The sequence below is a fragment of the Protopterus annectens genome, chromosome 9.part0 (genome assembly GCF_019279795.1).
Source record: "Protopterus annectens isolate FY-2018-M chromosome 9.part0, PAN1.0, whole genome shotgun sequence".
NCBI classification, from domain to species: domain Eukaryota; kingdom Metazoa; phylum Chordata; order Ceratodontiformes; family Protopteridae; genus Protopterus; species Protopterus annectens.
In genome coordinates this window covers 70,347,565-70,363,272 of record NC_056743.1, presented here as the reverse complement: position 1 = coordinate 70,363,272, position 15,708 = coordinate 70,347,565, and the positions used below count along the sequence as shown (strand labels likewise).

At 39.5% G+C, this 15,708-nt stretch overlaps 1 protein-coding gene across 1 annotated transcript in view; it reads left to right on the top strand.

Annotated features, from left to right (window-relative positions):
- Positions 1-15,708, top strand: part of SYT13 (synaptotagmin 13) — a 729,137-nt gene that overhangs the window by 626,821 nt on the left and 86,608 nt on the right. Inside the window, exon 5 of the mRNA XM_044082567.1 lies at positions 4,380-4,503. Coding sequence (XP_043938502.1) covers positions 4,380-4,503 — 124 coding nt within the window. The remainder of the gene's footprint in view (positions 1-4,379; positions 4,504-15,708) is intronic.

The following is a 15,708-nucleotide window of genomic DNA, read 5'->3' as shown; positions in this document are numbered from 1 at the left end:
CAAGGTAGGCTGTATGCACTGCCTTACCCTCATCCACAGCCTTGGTGACTGCCTCAAAGAAGTCAACCAGTTTCAGCAAGTAGGATCTCCCCTTGACAAAGCCAAACTGTGTGGGGTCAAGAGTTTTGAGATTTCCTATATCTTTGTTAAGCAGGTCCATGATGATGTGCTCCATAGCTTTGCATACCAGACTCATCAGGCTAATGGGGCGATAGTACCCAGGGTCTGTAGTTGCTCCCCATTTATGAAGTGGGATGACTGTAGCAGTGTGACATTTATTAGGGACATAGCCTGAGGTAAGGCTGTGACTGAACAGGGCACACAGATGTGGTGCCAGTTAATTTTGTAGCTCATGTAGGACACAGCCAGGGATATTATCAGGTCCCATGGATGTTGCATCCCTGGCTTTGGACAATGCAGCTTTTACCTGTGCCACAGAAATGATGGGTACCAGGCTTTCTTCTGGTATTGTGATAGGGCGCTTGGGGGGAGGGTTAATGTCGGCACTGAATCTGTTGGCCGGTATGTTGGCTACATCTTTTGGCGGCTCAGTATAGGAGGTGCCATTGTGCAATAACTCAGAGCAAATCTGGGTATTGCCTTGGAGGTTTTTGATAGAGCTATAGAAAGTTTTGTGGTTGTTTTTGGTGTCAGCCACAATTCTGCCTTCATAGCTGACTTTAGAGGATTTGATAAGAGATCTCAGCTTTTTGTTGGGACAGATAAGGGAGGATTTCCAATCTTGTGACTTCATTTTTTTCTGCAACAATTTCTTCCTTGTGTTGTAGAGTTTATTGATGGCTGGGGACCACCAGATTGGGTTCCTTTTTTTATAGGAGAGCGGCTTAGTTCTATTTGCTATGGCAAGGTCCATGCATTTGTGTACATGCTCACACAGTGCAATGGTGTATGATTCAGCAGTCATACAGCTATTTTCCATTAGCATGGGTGCCAAGACGTTAGCCACCTCTGATTTAAGGGACCCAAAGTCGGCTTTAGAGAAGTTTTTTAGGGTGGCCACCTTAGCGAGGGGTGTAGTTGAGGTGGAGATTTTCATGGTGATCAGTTTGTGGTCAGATTTAACCAGGGAGGAATTGACTATAGGTGTTGAGCAATGGTCTCCCATGTTGATGATAACCAGGTCAAAGATGTTGCTTCCTCTATTGGGGGTCAGAATGGGCTGGTCCAGGGCATTGGAAATGATAAATTCCAGAAAGCATTGGGCCCTGTACATTGGTAGTTCAATAGTTTTCCCAGTTGATGGAAGGGTAGTTGAAGTCACGCAGTATGAGAGTATTGGGTTGGACCTTGATAGATTCCAGGGTGCTTAGGACATTAGAGTGAGAGTCTAGGGACATGTTTTGGATTCTGTAGCAGGCTATGAGTTGTATCGCCGTCATACCCAGTGTTAGTTGTACCTGAAGTATCTCGGAAGCGTTATGCTGGGCTACCAGTCTGGAGGTGTGAGTATCCTTTAAGAATATGGAGACTCCACCGCCTTTGGAGCTTACGGCTGTATTCTGGGGCTGAAAGGTATGGAATGAGTTATAGCCTGGGAGTGCATGAGTGCTTTCTGCCTCTTAACCAGGTCTCTGTTAACAGCACAGATGTTGACATTCTCCATTTTGAGGAGAGCTTCAAGTGAGTGCATCTTGAAATTTAGACTTCTAGCACTGAGCAGCATGACCCTCAGATTGCATATGTTTGTAGCTGTTATGGTGGAATTTTGGTCTTTGAAATACTGCGTAAAAAGGCACTATAGGGATAGCAAGAGCCTTAGCCAGTACCTGGAATCCCAGGGGTGACAGATGCAGGCCGTCTCTGGCAAAGCACTGAGGTCTGTTGATCATGTCATCCCAGGCAGACAGATACTGGATCCCCTTAGAGTGACACTAGAAACTTAGCCAATTGTTGAAGTTAATAATTTTCTGCTTGATTTGTGGTATCATTCTGGGTGAAGGTAGAATACTGCTCAGGGCTAGGGTCATACCTGCCTGGGCCACACAGTCTGAGAGTTCCTTCATATATCTTTTCATGTAGTGCAGGGAGTACATCTCAGGTCATTCACACCCACATGGACAATGACTGAGTCATATTTGTACTTGTTGTGGAGTGACCTGAGTGCATGTGTTATGTGGCGGATCCTGGCACCTGATAGACAACTGACTGTCACCTTCTCCTTGTTCAACCTAGTGAGTGGGAAATCAGTGTGCCTCACAATTGAGTTTCCTGTGATTAGTACATTGGACAAAGTGTTTTGCCTTAAGGACTTGGGTTGAGAGGCACACTGTGGCGGTGTGTTCTGGGGTCGGTGTTGTGTTGTGGTGTTCAAGTGCATTTCTCTATCGGGTTCTCTGTTGTTTGGGTAAATATTTCTTGAGAGCCTCCACGAACGTGGGTGTATGGTTTGTGTTTCTATGTGTGGGTTGTGATGGTTGGTGTTTTGGAGAGCTAGGTGTTCTATGTAGTGAGTCACAGGTGTTGACTTCTCCACTTGACCAGCCAGTCCGGTCTTGGTTGGAGTGTGCACTGCTTCCAGTTTGGTGATATAAGTGCATCTCTCAGAGGTATGAGTGTTGGGAGGTAAGAGGAGATGGTTGTCTGTGTACATTAGGCAGCTGCCACACTGTCTCAGAATGCCTAAGTACACTAGGTTAGCAGGAGAAAGCACAAAAAATTGCCCTATAATCATACCAGGAGGAGTGGTCTTAACTAATAAGTAGTTGTGCTGTTACTGCGTATGTGTTATAAGTGTGTTCTGCATGTTATGCAATCCTCGAGAGTGATGCAGGCTTTACATAATGAATATTGTGAAGACCCACATAGCACTGAATCAGATTAATCTTCAAAATGAGGTTGGAAACCAAGGAGAAATGTTAGGTGTATGGCTGAAATCTAATGAAAAGAAATAGGTAAGAAGAAAACTAATTTTTTGTAATGACTGGATTACAGAAAAGGGAAACATGAATAGGTGTTATGTGATAACTTATGGGATGTTTGAAAGTGGAATTGTTTTGAACTGGGCTGGAAGACTAAGGGTGCCTAATATTTCCCCAAAGTAGATTTTGGCATATGACATTTCCTCAGATGCAGCTCACCAACAATAATAATTTTGTCAAAAATGGAATTGTCTTTTCCAAGGAGTGCAGTAACTTTATAGATGATTATATTTTAATCAGTGGTCTAAGGGTCTCTTTCCTGAATGAATAGTTCAAGGAGCTTTGCCCCCACCATGAAACATTTTGTTTTTCTGTTCTATTGAAAATTATATATTTTCCCCTTTTTCTGCAGTTGTCAGCTGCCTTCAGCTCCTTTCCTTGTACAGCAGGTATATTGGACCAGCCTCAGTCTTCCTTAAGCTCAATCTGACCAATTTCAAGGGCCATTAAAGAAATTGATGATGCTGGTGCAACATCAAACTGCTACCAGGGAGTGTTCTCAATCTCCTTCTCTCTCACAGCAGCCTTGTTAGCTTCATGATTGCTGCCCTTGGGAGGTGCGTGAATGCTTCAACATATGCACAACCTCATAACCAATTGGCGCATGACTTATGCAGCACATAACTTGCCAGGGTCATACCTGGTATACTGCAGCAAGCTTAGACTGCATGTACCACAGAATCAGCAAAATGACATTGACTCACTCCCATCCTCCCCCCAGCAACTGCTTCAGCACCCATGCTGAGCATGGGTCATCTGGGGACTAGTTAGGGCTTTGTCCACCAGCACCAGCAAGCTACTCATGTTGAATTATGTCATGGTCAGATTCCAGTGAAGGAAATATCACTCTGCTAAATCTATTTTGGAAAATCATACTTTATTCTTAGGATTAAAGCATATGTATAACTAATTTATTTACTTTTAGGTGGCCAGATGCAAATGCTAGGCACAAGAGGGCCCAGGTGCAAACACTAGGCATAAGAGGGCCCAGGGCCCAGTTTTAGACATGACTTTTGCTGGGCTCTCTTCAAATCAGAATCACTGAGCATCACTTTTAGCTAAATTATATGGAATTGCATTTCTGTGCTTTCAAAATTGAGTATGATACCTGCTCAGGGAACATAACTTTACTAAAGGACTTAAAACTTAAAGATAAGCTACAGGATTACCAAAAATACTGTATAGAAAAATCTATACTCAGTCATGTATTTATAACATTTGAAGAGCACTTCATGAAAATTTACTTTAGCTGGTAGAGATACATTGTATATAGAAGATGACTACTGACCTAACTTATGACATGAACAGCAAGATACAGTGCATGATGGGAACATAACATAAGGTTCTACATGTTTAGTAATAAGCTGAGACAACGCAGAAAATGCAGAGATAAGATGAATATTTTCCAAAACTAAAATTTCACTCCTTGTCTTTATACAGGATCCTAACAATTCAGTTGGTGAACTTCTTCTGTCTGTCAGTTATCTTCCAGCTGCTAATCGTCTGATTGTGGTGGTCATGAAAGCAAGAGGGCTTCATTCTGAGTCACTGAAAGATGTTATAGGTAATAAAATAAAAAAAAGTACTTTTGATCTGGTTCTTTTTCAATCATTTATCAGCATTGTTATCTCTTTAAATTTATCTCAAAATGATAAAGGCAAACTTATGAGATGACAAGACTGCCCTGTCTTTGTATTCTTCATGTGAAAAGCTTTGCTACTGAAACCACTTGTATAATTATGTATGATACAAACAACCAAATAATCCATAAATCATGCCTTCAGCATACGGCAAATACGATCTTCAAAATACAAACATACATGCATACATAAATGTCAAGTCATCTTATTCTAGTGGCTTTGATTTGTTTGAGAAAAGGGATTATCATTGTTATATAACAATAGACGTTTACCAATTTCCTGGTCACAATGAAACTTTAAAATTTAGAATTATTTTAAAATCAAAAGTGTCAAACATTTAAGGCTGGGATTCATGAAGGTACAACGATGTGTACACCTCCATATACTCATTGTGGCACCATTCTGAAATTCAGCAACAGCCCTAACATTGTGCTGCATGGAGCTCAAACACAAAGATGTGTAGTACCATGTATGGTCAGCCCTTTGGCCATGCTGAATACTAATGAGGAAGCTAAGGCAGAGGCATATGCTAATTTATTGTGTGCTCTAACTCCAGGAACTACAACTGCCAAGATTGCATCCATATGCTGAGTAATTCAAGAAATGAATTGACATTGCAACCACATTGTGGCACTGAACATGACCAAAAGACTGTGTTCTATGACCATGGTACAGGGATGTGAGGTGGGTAGAGGATACATCTGTGAAGTGCCTTAACAGCACAGACATCATTAAGGGGATCAGGGCCCATAAAGAACCATTGGCAACCATCAATGGCATTGACATCACTATAGGGATTGAGGCATGGGGGGGGGGGGGAGTAGCCACCAGGGATATGACATACTTAAGTGCCTGAATGCCACCAACATCACAGTGGGGATTACAAGTTGAGGGATTCATTAGACAGGAAGAAATTATATTTAAGTGCCCTAATGAGACCAGCAGTAGTATGGGGATCGGGGGGGGGGGGGTTGTGGGGACACACTAGCAGTCAGGACATACTAGATACGGGCAATTCTTACTGAGGGGGACACCGGAGAGCAGATAGGTCAGGGACAAATACGGGGACTATAGTGTGTGTGTGTGTGTGTGTGTGTGTGTGTGTGTGTGTGTGTGTGTGTGTGTGTCTGTGTGTGTTCATGTTTTGTGCATGCGTGTGTGTTCATGTTTTGTGCATGTGTGTGTGTGTGTATGTGTGTGTGTGTGTGTGTGTGTGTGTGTGTGTGTGTGTGTGTGTATGTGTGTGCGTGTGTGTGTGTGTGCATGTGTTTGTGTTCATGTTTTGTCCGTGTGTTTTGTCCACGCGTGTGTGTGTGTGTGTGTGTGTGTGTGTGTGTGTGTGTGTGTGTGTGTGTGTGTGTGTGTGTGTGTGTGTGTCTGAGAGTGACTGAGTGACTGGGGGGGTTTCCTCTGCCCACACAAAGCAGCAATTTACTACCTCAACATGAAGCAATGATCTGCACATCATGGTAGTAAATGTTAGTCAGAGACATACAAATTAACCAGTAATAAGGTCTTATCTTACTGCAGCAAACATGTATATGAATTGCAAATTAACACATCATGGGAAAAGGGCTTATCTTGAACCATATGGCTTATGCTAGGAGCGTTAGTGAGTATCCAGGAAAGTGTTTTACACAAGTTTAAAATGAAGTAATCTATGTAGTTTGAGTGTAATCCTGTTATAATATTTATCTTTTTAATAATATTTAACATACTTTGCACCTTTCATGTATTTTCATAAACTTTGGCTTATTTTTACAATTTATTTTGACATACTTTTTTATTAATTGTAAAAATTGGTTAATTAACTGTGTGACAGCACTGTTTGATTGCTATAGTTTGCTACATTTTAGTCTGAAAGAGATTCTTAGAGTGAAAAGAACAAAAGTGCTTACTCAGCCTTTTTCTATCTAGTAAGACATGGACTTTCTCATACAGAAACTATGGCAGACCACTTTGCAATTATACCATGATATAGATATGGAAAATTTCACAATAAGAAAATTAATATCACAAATATGTAATGTGGAAAAGACGATTAGTAAAGCAGAAGTTAAGGAAATAGAAGTTGAAGTTATGGAGTGTCTGCGGAGTGAAGGATTTAATATAGAAAGTCTAACACAGACTGCATCACAGCATGATGGAGTGAGTCCCCAAAGTAAGGCGAAGCAGGAAGATCAGGAGACGCCTGAAGAAGAAATATGGACATGGGAAAGAAAAAGAGATTTAATATGGTGTAATATTTATGCAAAGGAGAAAGCAAAACTAACCAATACAAAAAGAGCAGCACCAACGATATTTGAAGAGAAAATACAGGCAAAGGAATCCAGACATGGAAAACCTTACAACACAAAAAATAAGAAGACAAAGAGGAAAAGTAGAAAAGGAGATCAGAAATGGAGAAGTTAAAGAAATAGAAACTGAGGTTATAGAGTACCTACAAAGTGAAGGATTTAGTGTAGAAAATCTAATGCAGAAAGCACCACAATAGGATGGAGTAATGGATATTCAAATTAAGGGGAAACCACTGGAAAAGGAAGCAATTGGTCAGGTGCCATATCAAGATATTTTGGAGCCTTCCATAGGAAACAAGTATAAACGTTCAATTACAGCTAGACAGCAAGGAAAGAGACAGGAGACTGCAGAAACTCTGATGCAGTCAACGTTGAGGAGTGATAGGCCAGTGAGTTCCCATATGACAAACCAACGGATGGCAAAGGATGAAATTAAAGATAAGGTGCCACAGGAAGATGCTGTAGAACTTTCTATAGAATGCCCGCAAGAAGTGGTAAACAAAGGATGTGCCCTCAGTCTGGAAGAAAATGAACTAAGGGAAGAGTTGCTTGATTTAATGGATAAAGATGGATATATTAAAATCAATGAAAGAAATAGATGGCAGAAGGTCACTAAAACCCCAAAAGTCAGAAGTCTGATAAAACACATGAACACAGTAATTAGGACTGTCCATAGAGATCCATGCGATATAACAGAAGAAAACAGGATATGTCACTGTGCAGCTAAATTAATAACTGATAAAGTTCTACCACAAGATCACAGGGCAGTGGGGGAAAGGAAGGGGAGAAATCGAATACCATCATGGAAGTATCAAAAAGAGAAAAATATAAAGCAATTAAGACAAGAAGTGTCACTGTTAGAAGACTATAGAAGAGGGAATAGAGCAACAAAAATACTAAGAATGATAGATGTGATAAAAGCAGTGCGCAGTATTAGAACAGATCAGGATCTATCATGCACTATTATAAATAGCAAACTAAAAATTTCAGCACAGGCAGAAACACTTAGAAGATTCATAGATAAATATAAAGGAAAAGTACAAAATAAGCAATTTGGTGATGACCCAAAAAAGTTTTATAGAGAATTGGGAAACAAGTTAAAAGGAGTTGAAAGACCGCCAAAAAATAAAAAAATAAATACATTTTGGAGAAGTATCTATGAAGATCCTGTGGAAAACACAATAAAGATGCAAATGTATAAAATAAGTAAAATAAAGAATAAGAAGTTTAAAGGTATAAGAGATGAAATGGGATGAAGTAACAGCCAGAGAGATTGAAACAAAGTCAAGAAAAGCCTCTAATTGGAAAACACCAGGCACAGATGCAGTACCTAACTTTTGGTTAAAAGTATTAATATCTTTGCACGAAGACTTAGCCATGAGTAAGATCTATTTATATGCCCATCCTGAACAGACACCAGCCTGGCTAACAACAGGTAAAACAATGCTCCTACTTAAGAATGAACCTGCAAGCTGCCCCAAAAATTATAGACCAATAAACTATACACAGGCATTGATGCCAACAGAGTTTATAGTCATCTAGAAGAAAATTCAATTATGGCAGTAGAACAAAGGGGCACTAAAAGAAAGTCATATGGAACAAAGGATTATCTGATGTTAAATAAAGTCATAGTGGAGAACTGTAAAAAGGAGAAGAATCTAAGTATGGCACGGATTGACTACAAAAAATCATTTGATAGTATCCCACATTCATGGATAAAAACGTGCTTAAAAATGTAAAAGATACATGCTACACTGATAGACTATGTTACAGTGACCATGAAACAATGGCAGATTACTTTGCAATTAAATCATGATGAAGCACAAACTACTATTCCCAGGGATAAAAATTCAAAGGGGGATATTCCAGGGTGACTCTCTGTCACCGTTACTATTCTGCCTTGCCCTTAACCCATTAAGCTGTCTACTTAACAGCTTAGGCCATGGCTATAATGTGGTTCCTAGAAAACAACAAAGTCTAAAGACTTCTTATCTTCTCTTTGTCAATGATTTAAAACTGTATAGCTCATCAGACGAGGAAGTGAAAGCACAGCTGCAGGTTGTTAAAACTTTTTCAGATGATATTAGAATGTCATTTGACCTTGATAAATGTGCAAAAGGAACCTTTAAAGCAGGAAAACTGCAGCACTAGGAAAACATCAGTTTGGGACAAGAATGTGATATAAAAAACTGAGCAAGAGGGAGTGTATAAATACTTGGGAACTGATGAAGGATCAGCAATAAAACATGAACAACTGCATATAAAACTTGGTAAGGAGTACTTTAGAAGACTTAAATTAATCCTGAAAACAGCATTGATGTCCAGGAACAAAATCCAAGCTATAAATCAATTTGCTCTGCCTGTCCTAACTTACAGTCTTGGAGTGATTGATTGGCCTCAAAACATGTTGGATAGATTAGATATTAAAATAAGAAGGATACTTCATGCTCACCAGATGATCTCTAAAAATCAGTGCATACCAAGATTATATATTCCCCGTTCCGAAGGAGGGATGGGCCTCCTTGAAATTGATTACATGTACAGATCTGCAATCATGGGACTTCACACACATCTGCTAACCTCAAGAGACCCAAATGTAGTGAAAGTTTTGAAACATGAGTAGAATACATCTAAAATTACGTCTATGCTTAACCTAGCGGAAGCATATTGCCATCAAGCAGGAATGAAAATCAAACCAGAAGTAGATAAAAATCAGGCAGCAACTGAATGTGCCAAAAAGCAAAAGAAAGAATATAAGGTGAAGGACCAGATGAAAAGGCAAGAAATGTGGAAAAATCCTAAATATAGTGGCAAGTACAGAAAACATCTGGAAGAACCTCATGTTGATCAGGAATGAACGCAGGAATGTTTAAGGAGAAGTGAATTTAAACCAGGAGATGAAATGTTAATATTGGCAGCCCACGACAGTGGTCTGCTTACACGCTGATTTACAAAGTCCATTGAACATGTGGGAGAAACAGATAAATGTAGGTTTTTTTAAAACTGAACTGGAAACAGTTGCACACCTCATTGCTGGTTGTGACATACTAATTAATGGCAGAGAGCCTGTACACTGAAAGGCACAATAGTGTGGCGAGACTGTTGCACTGGGGATTGTGCAAACATTATGGTTTTGAAGTGGCTGAAGGGCACTGGAAATGTGAGCCACAAAGCATCATAGAAAATGATGAACTGTACATCACATCGGATCATCCATTACCAACAATTCAAAAGATAGATGCTAGAAAACTGGATATAGGGGTCCAGGAAAAGAAGACAAAAGTAGCATTGATCATTGAAATTGCCACACCCAGTGATTATAGTGTCCTGCACACAGAGAGACATAAAGTTATAAAATATCAGGATCTGCAAGCAGAAATGGGAGCAAAGTGGAAGAAAGATACCCAAATAGTTCCAATAGTAGTAGCAGCAATGGGTCTTATAAAAAAGAGTTTAAAATCTTATTTAGATATGCTACCAATACATGTAACTCCATATGAACTGCAGAAGGAGTCATTACTAGGCACACTGTGGGTGCTGCGAAGAGCACTTTTGGCTGACATCATAGAATGAAACAATATTAATTTCATGAACTTTAATCGTACTTTGACTTAGGAATGGGGTCCATTCCCATCATTGAATTAGAAACCCAAGGGATTCGGAAAAATTAAAAAAAAAAAACTAGAGCAATGTGGAAGAAGGAAACCCAGATAGTTTGATAGTAGTAGGAGCAATGAGTCTTATAAAAAAAGAGTCTACAGTTATATTTAGATATGCTACCAATACACGTAACTCCATACAAATTACAGAAGGTGTCATTACTAGGCACATTGCGAGTGCTGCAAAAAGCACTTTTGGCTGACATCAAAGAGTGAAACAATACTAATTTCATGAACTTTAATTGTACTTTGACTTAGGAATGGGGTCATGAAACCCAAGACATTTGGAGAAATTAAAAAAGGAAGGAACCACACCCAGTGACTACAGTGTCCTGCATACAGAGAGACACATAATCATAAAATATCAGGATTTACAGAAATGAGAGCAATGTGGAAAAAAGATATTCAGATAGTTCTTATAGTAGAAGGAGCAACGAGTCTTATAAAGAACAGTCTACAATCATATTTAGATATGTTACCAATACATGTAACTATCCACGGTGGAGGTGTTGCGGTAGAGTTGTCGCCTCACAGTAAGACGCTGTCTGGTTCGATTCTCAGCTAGAGCGTCTTCTGCATGGAGACATACGTGAATGGCATACCTTTGTTGAAGGTTGTGCGTCAGGGCTGGCAACTTGGCATGTAAAAATCAACTGCCAATCATTAGCGGACCGGAGTGCCGCTGCGGCAACCCCTAACTGGGAAAAGCTGAAAGACACAACAACAACAACCAATACACGTAACTCTGTACGAATTACAGAAGGAGTCATTACTGGACACGTTGTGGGTGCTTCGAAGAGCACTTTAGGCTGACATCAAAGAGTAAAACTATACTAATTTCATGAAATTTAATTGTACTTTGACTTAAGAATGGGGTCCATTCCTGTCATGGTATTAGAAACCCAAAAGATGTGGAGAAATTAAAAAGGGAGAGAACCAAAACAAAATATACAAGGAAAACAAGAAAAATGCTTTACACGTATCAAACGATATATAAAAATCAGTTTGTGTATATCAAGGTTATCTATTTCTTGTTCTGAAGGCGGTCTGGGTGTTCTCAAAATTGATTACATGTATAGATCTGCAGTTATAGGACTGCATAGATATCTGCTGATTTCCCCAGACCCAAACATAGTGAAAGTTTTAAAACATAAGGAGAACAAGTCTAAGGTGATGCCCCTACTTAGTTTAGCAGCAGCATATTGGTATTAAATGGGAATGGAAATCATCCAAGAAAACAAACATCAGACAGCAACAGAATGTGCCGAAAACAAAACAACTATAAATGGGAATGGAAATCATCCAAGAAGACAAACATCAGACAGCAACAGAATGTGCCGAAAACAAAACAACTATAAATGGGAATGGAAATCATCCAAGAAGACAAACATCAGACAGCAACAGAATGTGCCAAAAACAAAACAACTATAAATGGGAATGGAAATCATCCAAGAAGACAAACATCAGACAGCAGCAGAATGTGCCAAAAACAAAACAACTATAAATGGGAATGGAAATCATCCAAGAAGACAAACATCAGACAGCAACAGAATGTGCCGAAAACAAAACAACTATAAATGGGAATGGAAATCATCCAAGAAGACAAACATCAGACAGCAGCAGAATGTGCCAAAAACAAAACAACTATAAGGAGAAGCGTCAGATGAAAAGGCAAGAAATGTGGAAAAGGCGTAAATATAGTTACAAGTACAGAAAACTCCTGAACAGCCTCGTGTCGATCAGGATCTGAAACAGGAATGGTTAAGGAGAGGAGAATTTAAAACAAAAGGTTAATATGGGCAGCCCAGGATAATGGACTATGTACATGTTGGTTTACAATGTCCATTGAGCATGTGGGAAAAACAGACGAATGCATGTTCTGTAAAACAGAAATGGAAACAATTGCACATCTTGTTACTGGGTGTCATATACTAATGACATAGGTCCTGTATACTAAAAGCAGCAATAATGTGGCAATACTGTTGTATTGCGGATTGTGTAAACATTACAATGTTCAAGTAGTTGAGAAGCATTGGAAACATGAGCCACAAATTGTTACAGGCAGTGATGAAGTTTATATCACATGGGATTATTCATTACCAGCAGATGAGAAAAACAGATATAGCAGTTCATGAAAAGAAGATAAAAGTAGCATTGATCATTGAAATTGTTATACCCAGTGATTACAGTGTCTTAAGTACAGAGAGACACAAGGTCATAAAATACCAAAATTTGCAGGCTGAAATGAGGGCATCGTAGAAGGACGCCCAGACAGTCCCAACAATAGTAGGAGTAATTGGTCTTATAAAAAAAGAATTTACAGTGTTATTTCAATATAATGCCAGTACATGTAACTCCATATGAATTGCAGAAAAAGTAATTACTGGGCAGATTGTGGGTGCTGCGAAGAGCACTTTTAGCTAACACCAAAGATGCTAATTTCATGATCTCCAACTGTAGCCTAATTTAGGAATAGTGCCTATTGCTGCAACTGTATTAGAAATACAAAACATTTGGAGAAAGTAAAAAACATGTTAATTCTGTATAACACATGCTTGTATTTTCTGTCATGAAGAAACAAACTTTGCACCTTGTGCACTGCCAGTTTTTTTCTGCTACTGTTACATACCTCCTTTGTATAGTCTACTACCTGTGCTCAAGACACTCTCCCTTGCTGTCACTTGATCTAGTTGGTGAGTGCTCTAACTCCCACCAGCCCAATTTCTGTGCACTACCACTAAGTTAACTGTCCCTTGCAGAACCCTGACTCTAACTTTAAGAACAACTCTCTAAACCTACAACCCTTCTCCCCTCTCTCCTCTCTAGCCCTATCTTTGAGCCAATTTTGTTCACTCCCTAAACATAAAATCCCCCTCCCTTACCTAACACTAATTCTGGGCCAACACTTTTTCACTCCCTAAACCTAAAATCCCCTTTTCCCCCTCACCCTAACTCTGAACAAACACTCAAACATTCCCAAAAGGCAACATCCCCCACACCTCACTAACCCTAACTCTGAGCCAAATCCCGATCACTCCCTAAACCTAAAATCCCCTAACCTCCCTAACCCTAACATAGCACTAAGTCCTGATCATACCCTAAACCTAAAATCCCCCCCAAGGGGAATTGGTGTAATGGTAAGATGTTCACCTTGCAAACACAAGGTACATGGTTTGATTCTCACAGAAGGAACATCGGCTAGGCTTAAAATGACTCACAAGGACAGCTAGTGTAGTGTTTGTCTATGAACCTATGAATTTTTCCCTAACCTAGAACTAACTCCCAGTCACTGTCTAAACCTAAAATCCCCCTCCCTAAACTTAAGCACCCCTCGCTGTTTCCCTTCCCCACTTTGCAGTTACACTATGAGAGTTTGATTGCCTGCAACCGTTGTGGCAGCTGCATCCCTGAACTCACATTCAGGTTTTAGCAGCTGCGCGGCAGACAGGGAAACAGCCACTCAAGCCCCCAGATGCGAGTTTCTGGATTTTCACAGGCTGGGGTCAAGTGGTTGTAAGAGTCCCCCTTTGGATTAAACAATAGTTATGAATCCTTCACCACTAACACTTGCAAAATTTCTAGCAATAAAATGGCATTTATGATAATTACTGTCTGCAATGTAAAACAGATTGTCAGTATTCACAGCAAAAAACATTTTGAATCTTTAAAGAGCAATTGGTTCTTGTACCTCTCATATGTTTAAAAGAAATAAACTGTAAACTATTATTAATCTAATAATGTACTTGTTGCAATTCTGTTTCTAAGTAATGAGCGGAAATAATTTATCTGTATTGTATTTAAAACTAGATAACATGGGAATGTTGATACAAATTCACAAGTGGGTCCCAGGGAGTGAGGATTAATCAGTTCTAGTCGGCATATGATACAACAGAAATGTGTCTCTCCTACAGTGGAAGAGAGAGAGATTGGAGAGATTAAAAAGTACTAGTAGGGTGCTAGTAGGCATGCCCTGTACACCCTACATTAATACTGTATACAAGCACTCAGGAGATTGTCACTACTCATATGTGTCTAGGCTGTTACTAGGTTAACAACCCCTAAAGCCCTTACAGGCTTAGCCACACACCCCAAACCCTTTGGGTCCCATGTATCATGGGGTCTATGCAGGGTATTAAGATTCTCATGTTATCTAGCTTTAAATAAAATACAGATAAATTATTTCTATTCTTTGATCTACACATCCAAAGCAGTATAAAAAAACACACCAAAAACTGGGCTTACTATATAGGAATAAAAAAAATCCTATCTAAAGACTCTAGACTTTCAATTGCCTATAGCTACCTCCTTCCCAGCCTACTGTATGCATCTCCCATTTTAACCAACCTGCAGATGTCACTGAAAACCAAGCTAGAACTCACTTATAACAATATTGCCAGGTTTGCTGGCAACCAACCCCATAACTTACACCATGTCTATCTCTCCTAGATTTGTATTGGCTGGAATCCCCCCCAACAACTACTGCTTTCCCAACTGCTCCGTACTCACTCCATTCTTAACAAACACACTTACTGCCCCTCTCCCACATATCTCCTCACCTACTATAATCTCAAGCTCACTCTTAGATTCTTAGACCAATTTATTTTGGAAGTTTATAAATCCAACAAAACTACTGGCTAACTTCTATACAGCTGCTCAATTGCTCTTGCCTGGAACAAACATCCACTAAGCATCCAAGCCATAACCAACAGTAACATTTTCAAAAAAACACTAAAAGACAATCTATTCAGTTCCTGGATTTTCTCCTGACCTCATAACACTCCCTTTTTTCCATCTCTCTTATTACCTATAATTATTCTAAATCCCCTCCCCATTTCCTGGTTCCCACCTTATGACTCCTTCATACTCTATTGGTTATCACCTACTATGTTTACCCCCCCCCCCCATCCAACACATACTACTACATATTATTTGCTCTAGTTGACCCTCTCTCCCTTGACTCTTCAACTTTTTGCACTACGGTGTTTATATTTCCTGATCTTCCCTTTCTTTATCTTAATAATTTGTCTCACCATCTCACTGGTAGTCATGTATGATTCTGCTTTGTACCCCTAACAAATTATATTTTCAGATTTTCAGATCTATTTTAATTCTAACAAACGGTATTCAATATTTGTTTACTATACTTCTGATTTATTCTGAACTGCATGTCTTT